At 35.6% G+C, this 16,094-nt stretch overlaps 1 protein-coding gene across 4 annotated transcripts in view; it reads right to left on the reverse strand.

Annotated features, from left to right (window-relative positions):
• ARL6 (ADP ribosylation factor like GTPase 6) overlaps positions 1-15,436 on the reverse strand; it is a 33,339-nt gene extending 17,903 nt beyond the window's left edge. Inside the window, exons 1-2 of one of the 4 annotated variants that reach the window (XM_001364017.4) lie at positions 11,734-15,436; positions 3,818-3,968 (exon numbers count right to left, since the gene is read on the reverse strand). In XM_001364017.4, coding sequence (XP_001364054.1) covers positions 3,818-3,940 — 123 coding nt within the window. In that variant the 5' untranslated portion in view covers positions 3,941-3,968; positions 11,734-15,436. Of the gene's footprint in view, positions 1-3,817; positions 3,969-6,230; positions 6,302-11,733 lie in introns of those variants that run through there. The other 3 variants (XM_007500802.3, XM_007500801.3, XM_056806829.1) reach the window with 3 other exon arrangements.
• Between the last annotated feature and the right edge of the window lie 658 nt (positions 15,437-16,094).

The raw sequence follows: 16,094 nt of genomic DNA on the forward strand, positions 1-16,094 counted from the left end.
ATTATACATAAATACTCTGTCATATTTTGAAATATTTCTTTTAATACTTAAGTCTGCATTTAAGGTTACAATTTGTCTTGAGCAATTATTCTATAATCTTGGATGCATCACAAATCCAATAAGTGCTCCTACTTAGTATCTATGTGACTTTTGGCAAATCACTTAACCTCTCTTGGTCTGGTTTCCTCATCTATAAAATGTGGGGTTGGACTAGATGATTTGTTAAGTGGCTTTTAGCTTTAATTTATGATCATTCTGTGCAAGTGGTAAACTAGTACCAACAACAACCACAAAGAAAAAACCCACTGTTGATTTGATTCAAATCCATAAAAAAAAATTTTTGTTTCCTGGCTATATTTGATTAGGATTTTTATACAAGACATATGCTAATCAATTACTTATAAAGTAAAAATGCTTATTTATTTTGAAACAAAATTTTGTTCTTATTAAGGAAATCCATTGTGGTTTTAAAAACTCCAAAAGATATTAAAAATGATAAAAAGAAATCTAAATGTTTTCTTTGTAGTCTCCTGTATCCAAGGAGTTAGGAGTATAGTTGAGATGGGTAATTGCATGAAGAAGAAATTTTCAGTGTGTTCTGATGCAAGGACCCCTGGAGTCTGTGACTGACTTGGAAAAAAACAGGTTCCTATCTTAACTCATCCTGAAGGAAGAGGATAGTTGAAAGTTAAGGTGAGAAATGTGCAACTGGAACTACAGGGTGGTCTACTGACCCTCTTACAAAACTTATGTTTCATAAAAATTTATTTTGTATTTTTATTCATCTTGTCTCTAAAAGAAACATTAAGATAAAGCTTTTTAACCCAATGTATCACTGCTCTCTATGGATATCATCTCTCTCTCTCTCTCTCTCTCTCTCTCTCTCTCTCTCTCTCTCTCTCTCTCTCTCTCTCTCTCTCTCTCTCTCTCTCTCTCTCTCTCTATATATATATATATATATATATATATATATATATATATATATATATATATATATATATATATCAACATTTACTCAAAGAAGTCTGTATGGTTGGCTACACAAAGAGAGAGGAGATTCTTTAATTTTTAGGTTGATTAGCTAGTGATTTGAGATGAACTTTATAGTTTCCCAAAAGATATGGATCAAAGGGGAAACCTATGAGTCAGTAGGAAGTATTCTTTCTGGAAGATTAGTTAAATAGAAAACTAGAGGGATTACTTTGGGGGCCAAGTAGTCCCATTAAAGTTAAAGAATTCCTATACTAATGCCACAGAAAAGTAGAGAAAAAGAAGAGGACCGCAGGAAAGTCTGAATGAAAAAGCTGGGGAAGAGTGGCTCTACCCACATGAAGGTAGGGGTCAAAGCAAATATGTAGCCAGGTCTCTGCCTCAGATAATATGCTCCCAACTACTATTGGTGTTTATATGATGACATTTGTAAGTTTAAAAACATCTATGACTGACTAGGAGACTATGATAAATGACACTATATAATAAAAAATATGAGGACCTGACTGTTTCTGAATTCTTGTGATCCATTTAATATCGTTTACCTTTTCCCTAGCATTCTGATAATTTTTAGTTCAGTCTGGGATTCATTAAGGAAATTTATACACATCAATAGCCCTATGAGATTGTTTATAATTCTGAATGAATAAAATATACCCTAATTCTGAAGGATTTAGGAAACTGGGTGAAAATATTTCACCCCATAACTACAAAAGTCATTTAAATATGTACTATGAGGGCCATATGATATAATCTCCTAGAACAATGATGGTGAACCTTTTAGAGAAGGAGTACGGGGTTCTGCTCCAACTCCATCTCCCCAGACCAAGTGCTCTGCCTGCCCCCTAAGATTGAGTGCCATGCCCCATCCCTTCCCACCTCATCTTCTCCCCACCCCCACCATTCCCATTATCCCAGATAGGGGAGGGAGGAAGCACGGGGAAATGAGAAATTTCCTCAGGTTCATGGAGAAGGGGAGGGGAACGGCTATCCTGAGTCCCTCTGCCTTTCTAGTAACAAACTCTGGCAGGTGACTACAGGCATGTTCACAGAGAGGGCTCTGTGTGCCCTTTTTGGAACCCGTGCCATAGATTTGCCATCATGGTCCTAGAATCATCTTGAACCCAACAATGAGCATATATGCCCGGTATCCCTGGACTCAAAATTGACCCAGCATTTGTAAAGACCTCAGGGATCATGTCAATTAAAGTAATCCTGTAACTGAGTCAATACTGACCTAAAGTAAAGGTAAAAGGGATATATATGTATATATATATACACACACTACATTTGACACAGTGCTTTGCATTTGAATAGGCAATAAAAATTTGTTGAAAAATAATGCTGACCAAATTCCATGTTTTACCTATCCTTGATTTAAATAGGTTTAGCACCAATTTTGCTCAGGTTAGAAAATCACATTAAATTATTAAATTCAATAAAATTACATTGATATAGCTATACAATTTTCAGTAAAGTCCTACATGAATGCCACATAAGAACAAATATTGAACAAGTTTTATGCATTTTCCAGTATTATTTTCTAGAATATCCTTCATACATGTTAGGTCACAAAAATTAATAAAAACAAATCATTACTTTTGTGAACTGAGTTTGATGTATTAGAAAATAAACAAACCTATTATGCCTTGATTGTTCTCATCTTATTCCACTCCATTCCATTGGACCATAACCTATCATGCCATTCCCCTATCTTTATATTAAGGTAATGACATAAAAAATGAAGGTATAGGTAAAAATGGTTGTGTGTTAACAACTAGAATCTCTTGGAACTAATCCAGGGCTCTAGACCTGGCTTGAGGTCAGACCTCATATACTTTTCTTTGTTCTTCATCCAAACTACAAGGCCAGCCCTAACTGGCTGGTTGTGATTGCTTCCATTTAACTATTATCTTACATATATGTTGCTATTTATATTAATAAGTCAGGAACTCTTGTTTACTGCTGTATAAGCTGGGACAATTTGGGCCTTTCTAGCCTAAATCTCAAAAACATATTTCTAGTTCTTGGCGCTAGCCACCTCATTCACCATCACTGGTAATTCCATTGCTGGGAAAGCCTGGCAGCAATTGGTTTCTCTATAATGTGAATTGGCTGGTATAGAAAGAAGGAATGTTATTAGGAAGAGAGGAAAGAATGGCATTCAACTATTGTAGAGCAATTTCTTCTCATAAAAAACCAGAACATTTATTTTCTAAAATCTCAAGAATTGTGAGTGTAAATAGAGTCCATTTTTAACTACCATATCTGATGGTACATTTTTTTCATAGAACCTCATTATGTTGCCACCTTTATAGGCATTATCCTGCTAAATTTGGTCCTTTAGTAAGGCAGAAAATAGGAAGAAAAGATGAAACTAAAATAAGAAAATTTTGGAAATTAGAAAGAAATGCTTAAAAGTAATTGTTAAAGTCAGGTTTTGGTCATTAAAAAATTTTTTTTACCAGAAATAATTGAGAGTTGGCTATATAAAAATATGTAAATATAAAATAATCAAGAGCTTAGTGTACTACTTCAATTCTGTGAAGAGTTATCATGTACTTATGACATGGTAGCAATGATAAGGGAAAGGAGCACAAAAGCTGGAGTTGCATTTTACAATCCTGACTCTGTCACTGTAAAGCAATGTAAACTTTTGACACATCATTTAACTACGTTGGGAATTGGTTTCCTAACAAACAAACGGGAAAGGATAGAGCTCTTTGGCTTTGGAGTTATGACATCAAACAAAATATGGTTCACAGTTGTACTTGCTAATTTTCCCCAATTATAGACAAATGTTAAAGTAACTTAGAAAGCTACTTACATTCGAAGGTTTGAGTTTGTTAATGATGGTAGTTTTGCCACTGTTATCCAGCCCAAGGCACAGAACATGAACTTCCTTCTTCTTCAGGCCAAGCAAGCCTGACAGCTTGTCCAGCAATCCCATAATGATGATTCAAATTTTCACAAACCAGCTGTGAGTGCACAAATGAACACAACACTATTATAAAAGGCATCCCAAATATACACTGAATACATATGTGGGTCAAGAATATGGAGCCTGGACAGACAAAGGAAAAGGCAATACCAGTGCCTCTACAGTTTGTAACCAGTAAACAGAATATAAGCTGATTATAGGCAAGGAGTCTGGTCTACAAAGCAGATTGACTGCTAATAAACTGGGCACACAGGATAAGGAATACCCTTGGAGTTGCTAGACAAGTTCCATTACAGATATAATATATTTGGTAACAAAATGGATCAGGTTCAGGACAGTACTGCTTTAGGGTCAGTAATTTTAAAAGCTCATGAATTTGAAGAAGTCTTTTAATTAGCAACGATGAAAATTAAAGAGCTAGAATCTAGAATCTATGAGAAACAGAATGACTGAAATAAATTTACAAAAGAGAAAAAAAAACAAACTGTTAACCATCATTTTGCAATTTACAAAAGAGAAAAAATAAACTGTTAATCATCATTTGAAAAAATGATCAATCAAACTAATAACCTGAGAAATAAAAATTAAAACAAATTTAAGGAACTACTTCAGATTCATCAAATTGCTTGAAATAATTAAAAGCAACAAAACATAATCCTGGTGGGATTGTGGATAAAGAAGTATGTTCACACATTGATGGTAGACCTGCAAATGAATATTGCAATATACAGTAAAAGATGCAAAAAAAAAAAATCCGACCTTTTGTACCAATAATTCTTTTTTGGGATATACACATATACATACATATATATGAGAATATAAACAATAACAAACAAAAAACTGTTTAAAGAGTATTATAGCATCATATTTTAAAAATTGCAAAAAAAAAAAAAAACAAAAACCCACCAAACCTTAAATGAAACTGAAAGCAAACTAAACGTCCAATGAAGGAAATGAATATAAAAATTATGGAGAACTTCTTATGAAATAATGCATGGTGAAAAAAATCCTGGACAGAGCACACTATGACCACATAAAATGAAAGAATAGGAATGAGCACACATATAAAGGACTGCAATAAATGCAGAGTAAATAAAAATTCTAACATTTTACAAATTGAAATTCATTGCACAAATGGTTGTAAAGCAAATCTGTTTATATTGATATTTAACATTACAATAAATCAGTTATAAAATAGATTTAATTAATCAAGAAAGGACAAAAGAGTGAATTAACACTTTATTTAAAAGAAGATAGGAACAGATATTTTTCATTTTTACTGAGAACTAAAGTAAATAAAACAGATTTAGGTTAGATATAAGGAGAAATATCCTGCTTAGAACAGTTTACAATTTTTACTAAAAGATGAAGACCATGCAATCTCATTCCATGTGGGAATAAATAATAGTTAATAATAATAAAAATAAAGAACAATATACTTAGAAGTATTCATTTAGGATACTAGGTTATGTTTCTTGAAATTGTGTATATGCTATTTAGATTTCTTCTTTCAAGACAGAAAAAAGATAAAACTCTTAAGATGTAAAATGACCATTCAATTATATTTCAAATTCCAAATTTGGTTAAATTTAAAGTTAAAAGCTTTTAAAATTATTTCAACTTTGATCATCATTACTTCTTTTCATCCAAGATAGTTGTTATAATTTCCAAATCCTAAACCACTAAGGTTTAGCACTAATTCTTCAATGACTATCAAACATAACCTAAAAAAAAATTAAAATCTGATTCTTAAATCATTATTCTTTTGCCTATGCCATTTCTTTAAGTAACAATTTAGATTTGATGCACTTTATTCTTATCAACTCTGATAACTTCTTTTAAGCAATTCTGAGGGAATAGGCCAATGGTGGTAGGAGCAACATCCAACCCTTTCCTAAAATCCCCTACAATTAAAGAGCCCGTTGTGTTATTTTTTCTTTAGCAGATATTGAAACTGTCTTTGAGATCTAATTGGCTCAGGGGACCAAATTCTACTTGGTGATCTGATTTCTTGGTCTTCTGAGTACAAAACAATGAAAAAAAGTTTCAGCCTTTCTGAGGTTTGGATTGTAGACTATGATAGGCAGGAGAACTTCCCTACGTTGAATCAACTTTGTGTCCTTGTTTAGTCTCCTTTGATAACTACTAAATAGCCTAAGACTACATTGGCTACAGGTAAAAAATATATACATACATACATACATATATATACATATATGTATATATATATATACACATACACACACATACACATCAGAGTTCTAAGTCTTTCAAAGCTGTTATTGAATAAATTATTCACCTGTTTCTTTTCACTTCACTCTGCATCAGTTCACACAAGTCTCCCTTGGTTTCTCTGAAATCATTCCCTAAATCATTTCTTATAGTATAATAATATCTAATCACATTCCTATTATTATGTTGTTTAAGTCATGCCTGACTCTTTATGACCTCACTTAGGATTTTCTTGGCAAAGATAGTGGAGTGATTTGCCATTTCCTTCTCTAGCTCATTTTATAGATGTGGAAACTGAGGTAAACAGGCTTAGGTAATTTGCCCAGGATTACATGGCAATGTCTGAAGTCAAATTTGAACTTTAAACCCTTACCTTCCAATGCAATACTGTGCATTGGTTCCAAGGCAGAAGAGTTGTAAGGGCCAGGCAACCGGAGTTAAGTGACTTGCCCAGTTTCTGTTGTCATTTCAAAAAGAGCAATGAATAGTTTAAAAAATTTAAAAATGTTTTGCTTAGGACTAATTTCTCACTATTCTCCCTCTATATCCCTCTCTTCTGTCTCCTCATTCCCTTGAATTTTCTTGTTGATTGAAATGTAGTTCTCTACTTAATTTTTCTATGACCAGTTCAGATAAGTGAGGGTCAAATGTCAAATGCATCCCTGACTGCTTCCCTCTTTGTTTGCATAGTCTTTTAACTGCACATCTCAAGTATGTGAGATATTTTCTCTTAGCTTTCTTTCCTCTTCACCTTCCCTTGTGTATTCTTCTTCCTCTCATTCTGTTCTTCCTAAGATTTAAAAGAATCACTTCCAGGACTTCTGTCCAATTATACTTTTTCTACTGCTACTGTTGATTACATAAGGGGCTACATATATCATTTTAGAATGTAAGCTGTTTATCCCTGCTTAATTCTTTATATTTTGTTTATATCTACCTTTCAAATGTTTCTCATAACTTTTCTGTTTGAACTGCAGTTTTTATTCAGCTCTGGTCTTTTAGTCAGGAATGTTTGGAAGTCTTCTTTTTCATCTGCCCCCCCCCCCCCAAAAAAAAAGATTAAAAAAAAGTTTTCCTAGGCAACTTTTTCTGGGTAAGACTATTTCCTTTCCCTCCTAGAATATCATATTTTAAGCTCTTCACTCCTTTAAAGTAGTGGCTGCTAAACTATATCTCCTTTATATTTGATTTTTTTCTTTCAGACTGTAAATAGTATAAATACTATAAACAGTATTTTTCTTTTACCTCTCTGAATTTTAGCTATCATATTTCTGAGGTTTCTCTTAGGAGATAAACAGTAGACTGTTTCTATTTTACTTTGTTCTTTGATTCTAAGGGATCTGCATAATTTTCTTTTAAGATTTCTTGATATACGATGTTAGGCTCTTTATTTTGATAGTCCTGGCTTTCAAGTAGGTCAATGATTCTTACATTTCTTTTATTGACTTGTTTTCCAAGTTAGTTGTTTTTGCTATAAGATACCTTATATTTCTTTAGATGTTTCAGTCTTTTGACTTTGGTACATTTCTTGCCTATTAAAGTCACTGGCTTCTACTTGATCCTACATGAAAATGAGATCTACATTCTCATTTTCAGGGAGTTTGCTGCTTAAGCAAAGTTTTATACTTTTTGTATTAAACTATTAATTTTTTTCTGTTTTTTTTTACAGCTCTCATTTCTTTTCCAGTTTCTCCTCTAAAAAGTCTAAAGCTTTCTGAAATGAAGGCATTAAAATTTCATTTACAAAAACATTAATTCTTTTTAAAAACATAGCTTATTCATTCTAAGAATTCTAGTTGAATTTGTATTTAAGCTGTATTTTTCTTTAAGACTGTCTGTAGATGTTTTGGGGTCATTCTTTACTTCTGGGTTTATGTATTCTAGTGTCCTTGTCACCATAGTGGCTTTTCATGGTAGGATTGCTTTTTTGTTTGTCTGCTCGTCCTTCTAGTCTACAGTATAACTTCAGACTTTATGTGAATGCTAGGTTCTGAACACTGCTAAAGGATGGTTTGAACTTGATTGCTGCTCTCTTAAGAGCATGAAATTATATTATTCTATATCCTTAAGGACAGCTCAAGCAACTTTTCACTGAACACAAAGTGCAGTCAAATGTTACCCCATCTGAACTCACCAAGTTCCCTTTTCAGTTTGAGTATGAGCAACAATTGACTGCTGCTGGACTAAGTCACTGGCAGTCAACTTGAAAGCTCTGATGATTCAAAGTGATGGGACTGTTGGCTTCTTTAAAGTCTAGCTGGGATTCTTATCCTGGTTATTCTTCTACAGGCTTCAGATTGTAATGTCAGATAGTAGTAACACTTCTCTCTGCTCCTGAGGTCCAAACCATATCGCTACTGCTTGTTTCTAAATTTACTTCTTAGTACACTCCTCACACTTGGGGACACAGATCCCTTCCTCAAGTCTGGATTTGTATCCTAGAACTGGCACACTTGCCAGTTAACACCTCTTCCCAGGTTATTGTATGACATCACTGTGTGGTATAGGTGTGAGTCCACTTCTTGCCCTTGGACACAATCCTTGTGCAATGAAATGATCAGCAAAACCCATTCCTGGCCATCAGGTCAGATCCTGATACCAGCAACCACAAATCTCTCTATTGACCTGGACAAATGACTCATTGTAATTTTTTTCCTTGGATTTTCCAATGTATTTTGGTCTAATGCATTACTTTGGAGTTTTGGGAAGAAGCTCACTTTATTTCTTCCTACTATTCCACCATCTTGGTTCTATCTCAAAAGTGATCCCTGCCTATATTTAACCAATTAAAATTAATTGCCATGCAGAGAAAGCCAAAAGGGCCCGGAAAGAGTTAGCAAATATTTAATCTTCTGAAAATAATGCCAAATTAAAAAACAAACCATTTTGAATTTTTAAAATGAATTTTATTGGTATCTTTTAATGTTATATCACTTATATTCCTCCACTATATCTCTTTGACTCTCCCAGAAATCCATACCTTATAATAATGAAGAGAAAGGAAGAAAATGTTCCACAAAATTAATCAACATATTAGAATAGTCTGATACTTTTGTGTAGTCTATAAGTCATTTCTTGATACTGTTATATTCTTGAAAATAATATTTAAAGGAGCAGCTAGGTGGCTCAGTGGATTGAGAATTGGAGATGGGAGGTCCTAGGTTCAAATTTGGTCTCAGACACTTCCTAACTGGCCAAGTCACTTAATCCCCATTGCCTAGCCCTTACCACTCTTCTGCCTTGGAACCAATACTCAGTATTGATTCTAAGATGGAAGGTAGGGGTTAAAAAAAAAGAAAGAAAATAATATTTAAATCCTTCTTTAGATCAGTTTTACCCTGAAGTCACTGAAAATTAAAAAGTATATGTTGATTTAATTTGGGTGCTCATATTCAGTTCTTTGGAGGATTTTTTCATTCTCTGATTCAGAGGTTGTCACATAAACTTATCTTCATGGTAATCAATATAATGATCACTGCAAGATGAGATGATCATACAACCCATGAAATTATATCTCTTTATGTCTTTGGGTACATAAGAAAACCAATCCCACCAAATTCCTTTATTTGTCTTTCCAAACAGAATTTGGAGCTCCCCCTTCCCCCATTTAGTTACAATTTCTTTTTATCATTTGGATTCATTTGTAGCACTGGCTTTTACAAAGGAAGTAGTTTCTCCCTCAATAGTAGGTTAATTAATTGGTTGTAATGTAAGGAACTCATATTTAAGGTACAAACAGTTAAACGAGTGCTTATTAATAGTATAAAAATGATGTGATTCCTCGTACCCTCTGCCTCAAATCACTGCTTAAGTGAAAGAGGGAAACATGTAGACATTCATTTTGCATTTTTCTTAACTGTTTTTTTGCCTTTCCTAGATTAGTATAGTAAAAAAATCATCAGTTGCTGACCTGCTAACAAACCTGTCTGTACTTGGTTAGCTTAACTATATGAATCCAACTACAGAACACTGCAGAAATAGAGATATGAATAACTGGAGAACATAAGTTGCCCATGGTTGGGTGTAGCCAATATAATAAAAATGATATTATCTAAATTACTTATTAAGAATAGTACCAATCAATAATTTATAGAACTAGAAAAACATAAAATTCATATGGAGGGAAAAAAAGGTCAAGAATCTCAATGGTAATAATTTTTAAAAGTGATGTTAGAAAATCTATCAGTACTAAATCTATTCTACAAAGTAGTAATCATTAGTCAGCTAATAAACATGTATTAAATGCCTGTGTTTAATATTGGGGATTCAAAGAAATGAAAAGGACAATCTTTGCTCTTTAGCTCAGTCTAATGGGAGGGAATATATGCAAACCATGATGGACAAATAAAAGTATACAGGAGATAAACTTGAAATCATCAGCAGAGGGAAGACATTGGTATTAAAGAGGATCAGGAAATGTTTCCTGTATGAGTTAAACTTTTAGCTAAAATTTGTGGGAAGCCAATAGATACAAATTAGGAATGCTAGGCATGGAGAACAGGCAGTAAAAAAACCCAAAGTTGGGAAATACAATGATATCTTGCTGTTTTGTTCCAGGATAGCTAGGAGATCATTGTTACTGGACTCAAGAATACGTGGGGGTAAAGGATGGAAAGGTGGTAGTGAGGGCAAGTTAGAAAGCAGAGGATTTTATATATGAATCAGAAAGTGATAGGGAGCTACTGGAGTTTACTAAGTAGAGGAGTGGTGTGGTCACATTTGCACTAGAGGAGGATCACTTTGACAGCTGAGTGGAGGATGGTATGCTATCTCCTAATAGGATCAAGGTTTTCCTGATATAGCTTTCTCCCTCCACATCACCTGATTAGCTCCAGCTTTCTTGATGGAGCTTCCTGATCTAGGGACATAAAAAGCTCCAGATGTTAAGAAAATGGGCCACTCTAACTTCGTGGGTGTCTGAGACCAAGTTGTCATATCCTGATGACTTACAGACCAGATAATCGGGGGACCTTATAGCATCCTGGAAAAACTAAGGGTCATTTTATCCTTGTTGCATAGTCTTAACATCGGGGAAAAATAAACATACTTTGTTATATGTTCAGTGACTTATGAATTGCTTCATTTCATCCCAATAACAAACCTGAACTATTTGGGGTTGGACTTGGACCTCCAACAAGCAGGCATGAATGTGTGGCAAGCAATCCCACCTGAGATGATGAAGGCCTGCATCACAGTAGTAGCAGTGTCAGAGGAGAGAAGGGACTTGAATTCCATGTTACAAAGATAAAATAGACCTTGGCAACAAGTTGGATATAGGGAGAGAAACAGAGAAGTTCAGAGTGACAATTTCCAACCACAAGCTTGGATGACTGGGAAGAATGGAGAGGCTAACAGAAGGATCATGGAGGAGGAAGGAAAGGAGGAGGAAGGAAAGGAGGAGGAAGAAGAAGAGAAGAGAAAGGAGGTAAGGCGGGAGAGAAAGAAAAGAAGAAAAAGGATAGGAGAAAGACTTAAAGGAGAGGAGGAGAAGGAAAAGAAAGAGAAGAGGAGGAGGAGGAGGACCAGGAGGAGGAAGCGATGGGAGTAAAATACCCTCCATCCTGACTCACCCGCGATTCACCACCAGGGAAGGGGGCGGGAACCTTCCGCGTCCCTGGTCGGGGCACGAAGGACCCCTTCCTCAGCTCTCAGGTCCTATCCAACCCCATCTAAGAGAACATGCCCAGCGGCCGGAGGGATTCATTCACCCAGGACAAGAGGGTTTGGGAAACAGAATCGCCGACGGAGTCTCGGAGGAATTAGTAGAGGAGTTCACGGTGCCGGCTGCGTCCCCTAGGCAACCGAGGCCTCTTCCGGCCCTGAGGCTCCGTCCTCTCCAGGCTCCTCCTTTCTGCTTCCTTTTTCAGAACCCGCTGAATTAGCCTTGGGCGGGTCCCGTAGGTTGCTTGGGGAATTTGGCAGGGTGGGCGGCAAGGAGGGAGTGCGCATGCTTAGCTAATGAAGCGTGCAGAAAGCATTTCCGCTTTAGCCTGCAACAGGTTCATATGAGGGCTGGGGCTTTTGAGGGGTAGGGAGGGTGTGGGGGAATGACGGGAGTAGCCTCGCAGACGCACGGGAAATGGAGTCTTTTCCCTTCTTCCTACCTAGGTGGTTTGGGCCTCTGGGAGCGCCTTCGGCGACAGCGAGTTCTTTACCCTAGCGGTTAGCTCTTCCCAAAGGTAGATGCCTTTGTGGGAAGCCGAGTTTGCGTGGGCTTCCTCCTGGAGGGATTGACGTGCAGTAGAGGTCCTGGCTAGGCCAGATCCCTTTCTTTTGTGTTTGTTTTGTTTTGTTTTAACCTTTGTGGGACTTTTCCAAGTACTAGCTGACCCGAAGCTGGATAGCAGGCGCTCTGAGGGATGCCTGGTGGCTGCTGGTCGCAGGGGACAATTTGCAAAGTTTTAACTTTGCATCTTCCCATTATGCCAGGTTGTGGGGCACAGATCAGATTCTCTGAATTTTGTTTTAAAGGGTACAGGAGTTGCCATCAGAGTGCCCAGACCCTCCCAGCACTTTCCTCCGGAGGGAGATGGGAACAGGACCTTGTTTAGCTCAGGACTCCCAAGTTCTGGATCATCATAGATCAGCTTTATGTAAAATGTGCCAAGTATTCTGCTTAACCCCCTACGCATTGATTGATAATGCAGGTTACTGGCCCTCTTATAAAAGACAGAAGAACTTCTGGACATTTACTTTTTGTTTTCTTTATTCCTTGGAACTCTTTGGGATAGCTACTATCTCCAAACTGCTGTTGCTGCTGAGTTTTCATTCACTGTCCAGCATGTTCCTGCTGTTTTTGGAATCTTTATTGTTCACAGGTAATTCCTTGTGACCTTGAACTGTACAACTGTTTTCTCATAGCTTGCCACTTATCCCTTAATTACCAAATCCAATTTTTTTCTCAGTCTTCATCTTAATCTTCCTTTTTCTAATAAAATATAATTGATGACTACATTCTGGGAATTTCTCTTCACTGCCATGCTACCTCACACCTCTGCAAATGATTCTCAAAATCTACAAAAGCCACCCTAATCTTTCCATTAAACTTTAGTTCCACATCTTTTAACTTCATGCTAAACATCATTTAGATGGCTCATCCACATCTCAAATTAGTTTAGATGGCTCATCTACACCTCAAATTCAATATGTCCTAAAATAATTAATAATCCTACCTCCAAAACCTTCTGTGTCCAAATTCTTGTCTGTTGACAGCACCATTATCTAGTCACTTCAGTTTAAAACATGTCACTTTTGTCTCTCTTGTACCCTGTCGCATATCCAGTAAATGATAAAAACCTCTATTCAATCCTTATATCTTATGTATCTTGTTTTCACTACTCATATACTAACAGCATCCTAATCATCAGCTCTTCTTGCTTATATTACTATAACCTAAATGATGTTCATTCCTTCAGTTTCTTTCCTCTCTAATCACATAGCTACCAAAATAATCTGATCATGTTATTTGCATTCTCAAAAAATATCAGTGGTTCCCTGCTGTCTATAGGATAAAATATAGTTTCCTGACCCTGGCCTTTAAGGCTTTCTACAATCTGGTTCTGTCCTACTTTTCGAGACTTAATTCACTTTACTACAATACTTTATCCAACCTGGGCTATCAATTTTACCCAAACTTGGCATGCTATCTTATGCTTTTGGCATTCTTCTGAAATAAACTCTCTTCTCATGTTTGACTTTTCAGAATCCTTCCAGGGCAGCTATATTACAAAGTCAATAGAGCACCAGGTCTAGTATTAGGAAGACTTGCATTCAAATTTTGCTTCGTAACCCTGGGCAAGCCACTTAACTGGTTTTGCCCTTAGATTCTTCATCTATAAAATGAGCTGGAGAAGGAAATGGCAGACCACTTCAGTATATCTGCCAAGAAAACCCTAAATGGAATAATGAAGAATCAAATGAACAACAGAAATCTTCCCTCAAGGCTCAGCTCAAAAGCAGCTTCTCATTTTGACCTTCCTTGAATTCCTCTTAGCTGCTAAAATTCTTCTCTTCCAAGATTTCTCTAAAGTATTTAATCTGGGTCTTTGCCTTTCTCCATTCTCCTTACTTTTGCTGCAGTAAGTCCTTATATTTTATATATCTATGTATATGTGATATCCTCCCTCATATAGGATGAGTATTTTTTGAGGTTAGGAGCTATATCATTACTTGATAACCCTAGCATGAGATTTGAAAGATGATGGATACCAAAAGTTTGGAGAAAATCTCATGTTATTTCCCAGAAAAATGTGACTAAAAGAATATTAGTAACTACAGGCCTAAATAATAGCTAACTTATAACACTTGAAAGTGTTTTATTAGGTTAAGAACTGCACCATCAGCTACGTTCCCATTTTTACAACCTTTTTAGGTTAGTAGTCATAGAACATCCTTGGTGAATATATAAGAAGGGAGTTAGGTAGGTTTTGTAAATTTTATTCTTTTGAAGATCACATCTTTATAGTTCAAATGATTGAAAAGTATAGAAAATATAACATATCACTGTGCTTATTGTCTGTTGACTATAATAAAGCATTTGGTTCAGTAGAGCAAAAAATTGCCTTAAAAGCTCTCTAAAGAGGGATTTCTTATGCATGTGTCAAAGTCATACAAAATTCATTCAAAGGGATTACAGCAGAGATGATTTCATTCAGTGATGCTCTGATATAAATATCAAGTGGGGTATGGAACAGAGAGATGTATGATTGTCAGAGGTATTTACTATTATTTTATTGCAGAGTCCATGTAGAAGAGGGATTCTGTTTGGTAAGGTCCTCCAGATGCTCCCATTGGCAGATAACATTGTGCTGATTGTGAGAACCTTCTATTTGACTGCCATAATCACTCATAAAAGATGTCCTAATTAGTAAAAGTCTAGTGAGTGAAGAATTCTTATTTTTCAGATAATGATTTGCTATTATGTAGAGAAAACCCTTGGAGCTAGTCCATGAATACATGTATTTTGGATGATCATTAGACATGGCTAATGAGCTTGATCTGAAATTGAACAGGGGAAGAGTCAGTCTGATGATCTTTAGGAAACTATGCTTTTAATAATCCCAAGCTTCATCCTGTAACAAAGGCATTTTCAAACTAATAGCATTCTTCCACTGATAATACATGACTGCATATTTTAAATTGCCAGTCTTTGAACAACTGCAATTGAAGATCACTCAAAGAGTAATGGAGAGATGCATTATGGGTATGGTAGACCTTATATATAAAGGAATGGTAAAACTGAAATAAATAATGCTATTAGAGAGATGAAAAAGAAAAAAGAGAGACTTATGTGATAGAAACAAGATGGATATCCTACCTGACACATTGAAAGTCAAAAAATGAAAGAGGTAGACCATAGATGTCAGTCTTAAATTCCTGAGTGCATGGAACCAAATTAAAATGCAATGGGAAATGTTTAACAAAATAAATAAAATAAAAAGTATAGCACAACTAATATTAATTTGTAGTTTTTCAAGTCAATGTGTTGCCTGAATGGATCTATTTGTATTTGAGTTTGGCTCTAATGGTCTTCACAATGCTAGAGGAGCTTTGGGAAAACAGGTACTATAAACACATCGTAAATCTGTAAATTGTGCCAGCCATTCTGGAAAGCAAATTTGGAACTATGTTCCCCCATCCATCAAAAAACCCTCTATTAAATTGGACATACCTTTTCCCAAAGAGATCAAAGAAACATAAAAAAAAAGAATTTTATAGCAACTTAGTGGCAGAGAATTGGAAAATAAAGAAGTATCCAATGATTGTCTAATGACTAAAGAAGTTACTGTATAATGATGTTATAGAATGCTACTGTATTGAAAGAAACAATGAAGGGAATAATTTTAGAAAAACCTGTGAAGATTTGTATGCATTGAAGCAAAGTGAAGTGAGGAGAAGCAGGAAAAGAATTTGTATATTAGCAACAATATTA

Source organism: Monodelphis domestica, chromosome 8, assembly GCF_027887165.1.
Source record: "Monodelphis domestica isolate mMonDom1 chromosome 8, mMonDom1.pri, whole genome shotgun sequence".
Classification (NCBI taxonomy): Eukaryota; Metazoa; Chordata; class Mammalia; order Didelphimorphia; family Didelphidae; genus Monodelphis; species Monodelphis domestica.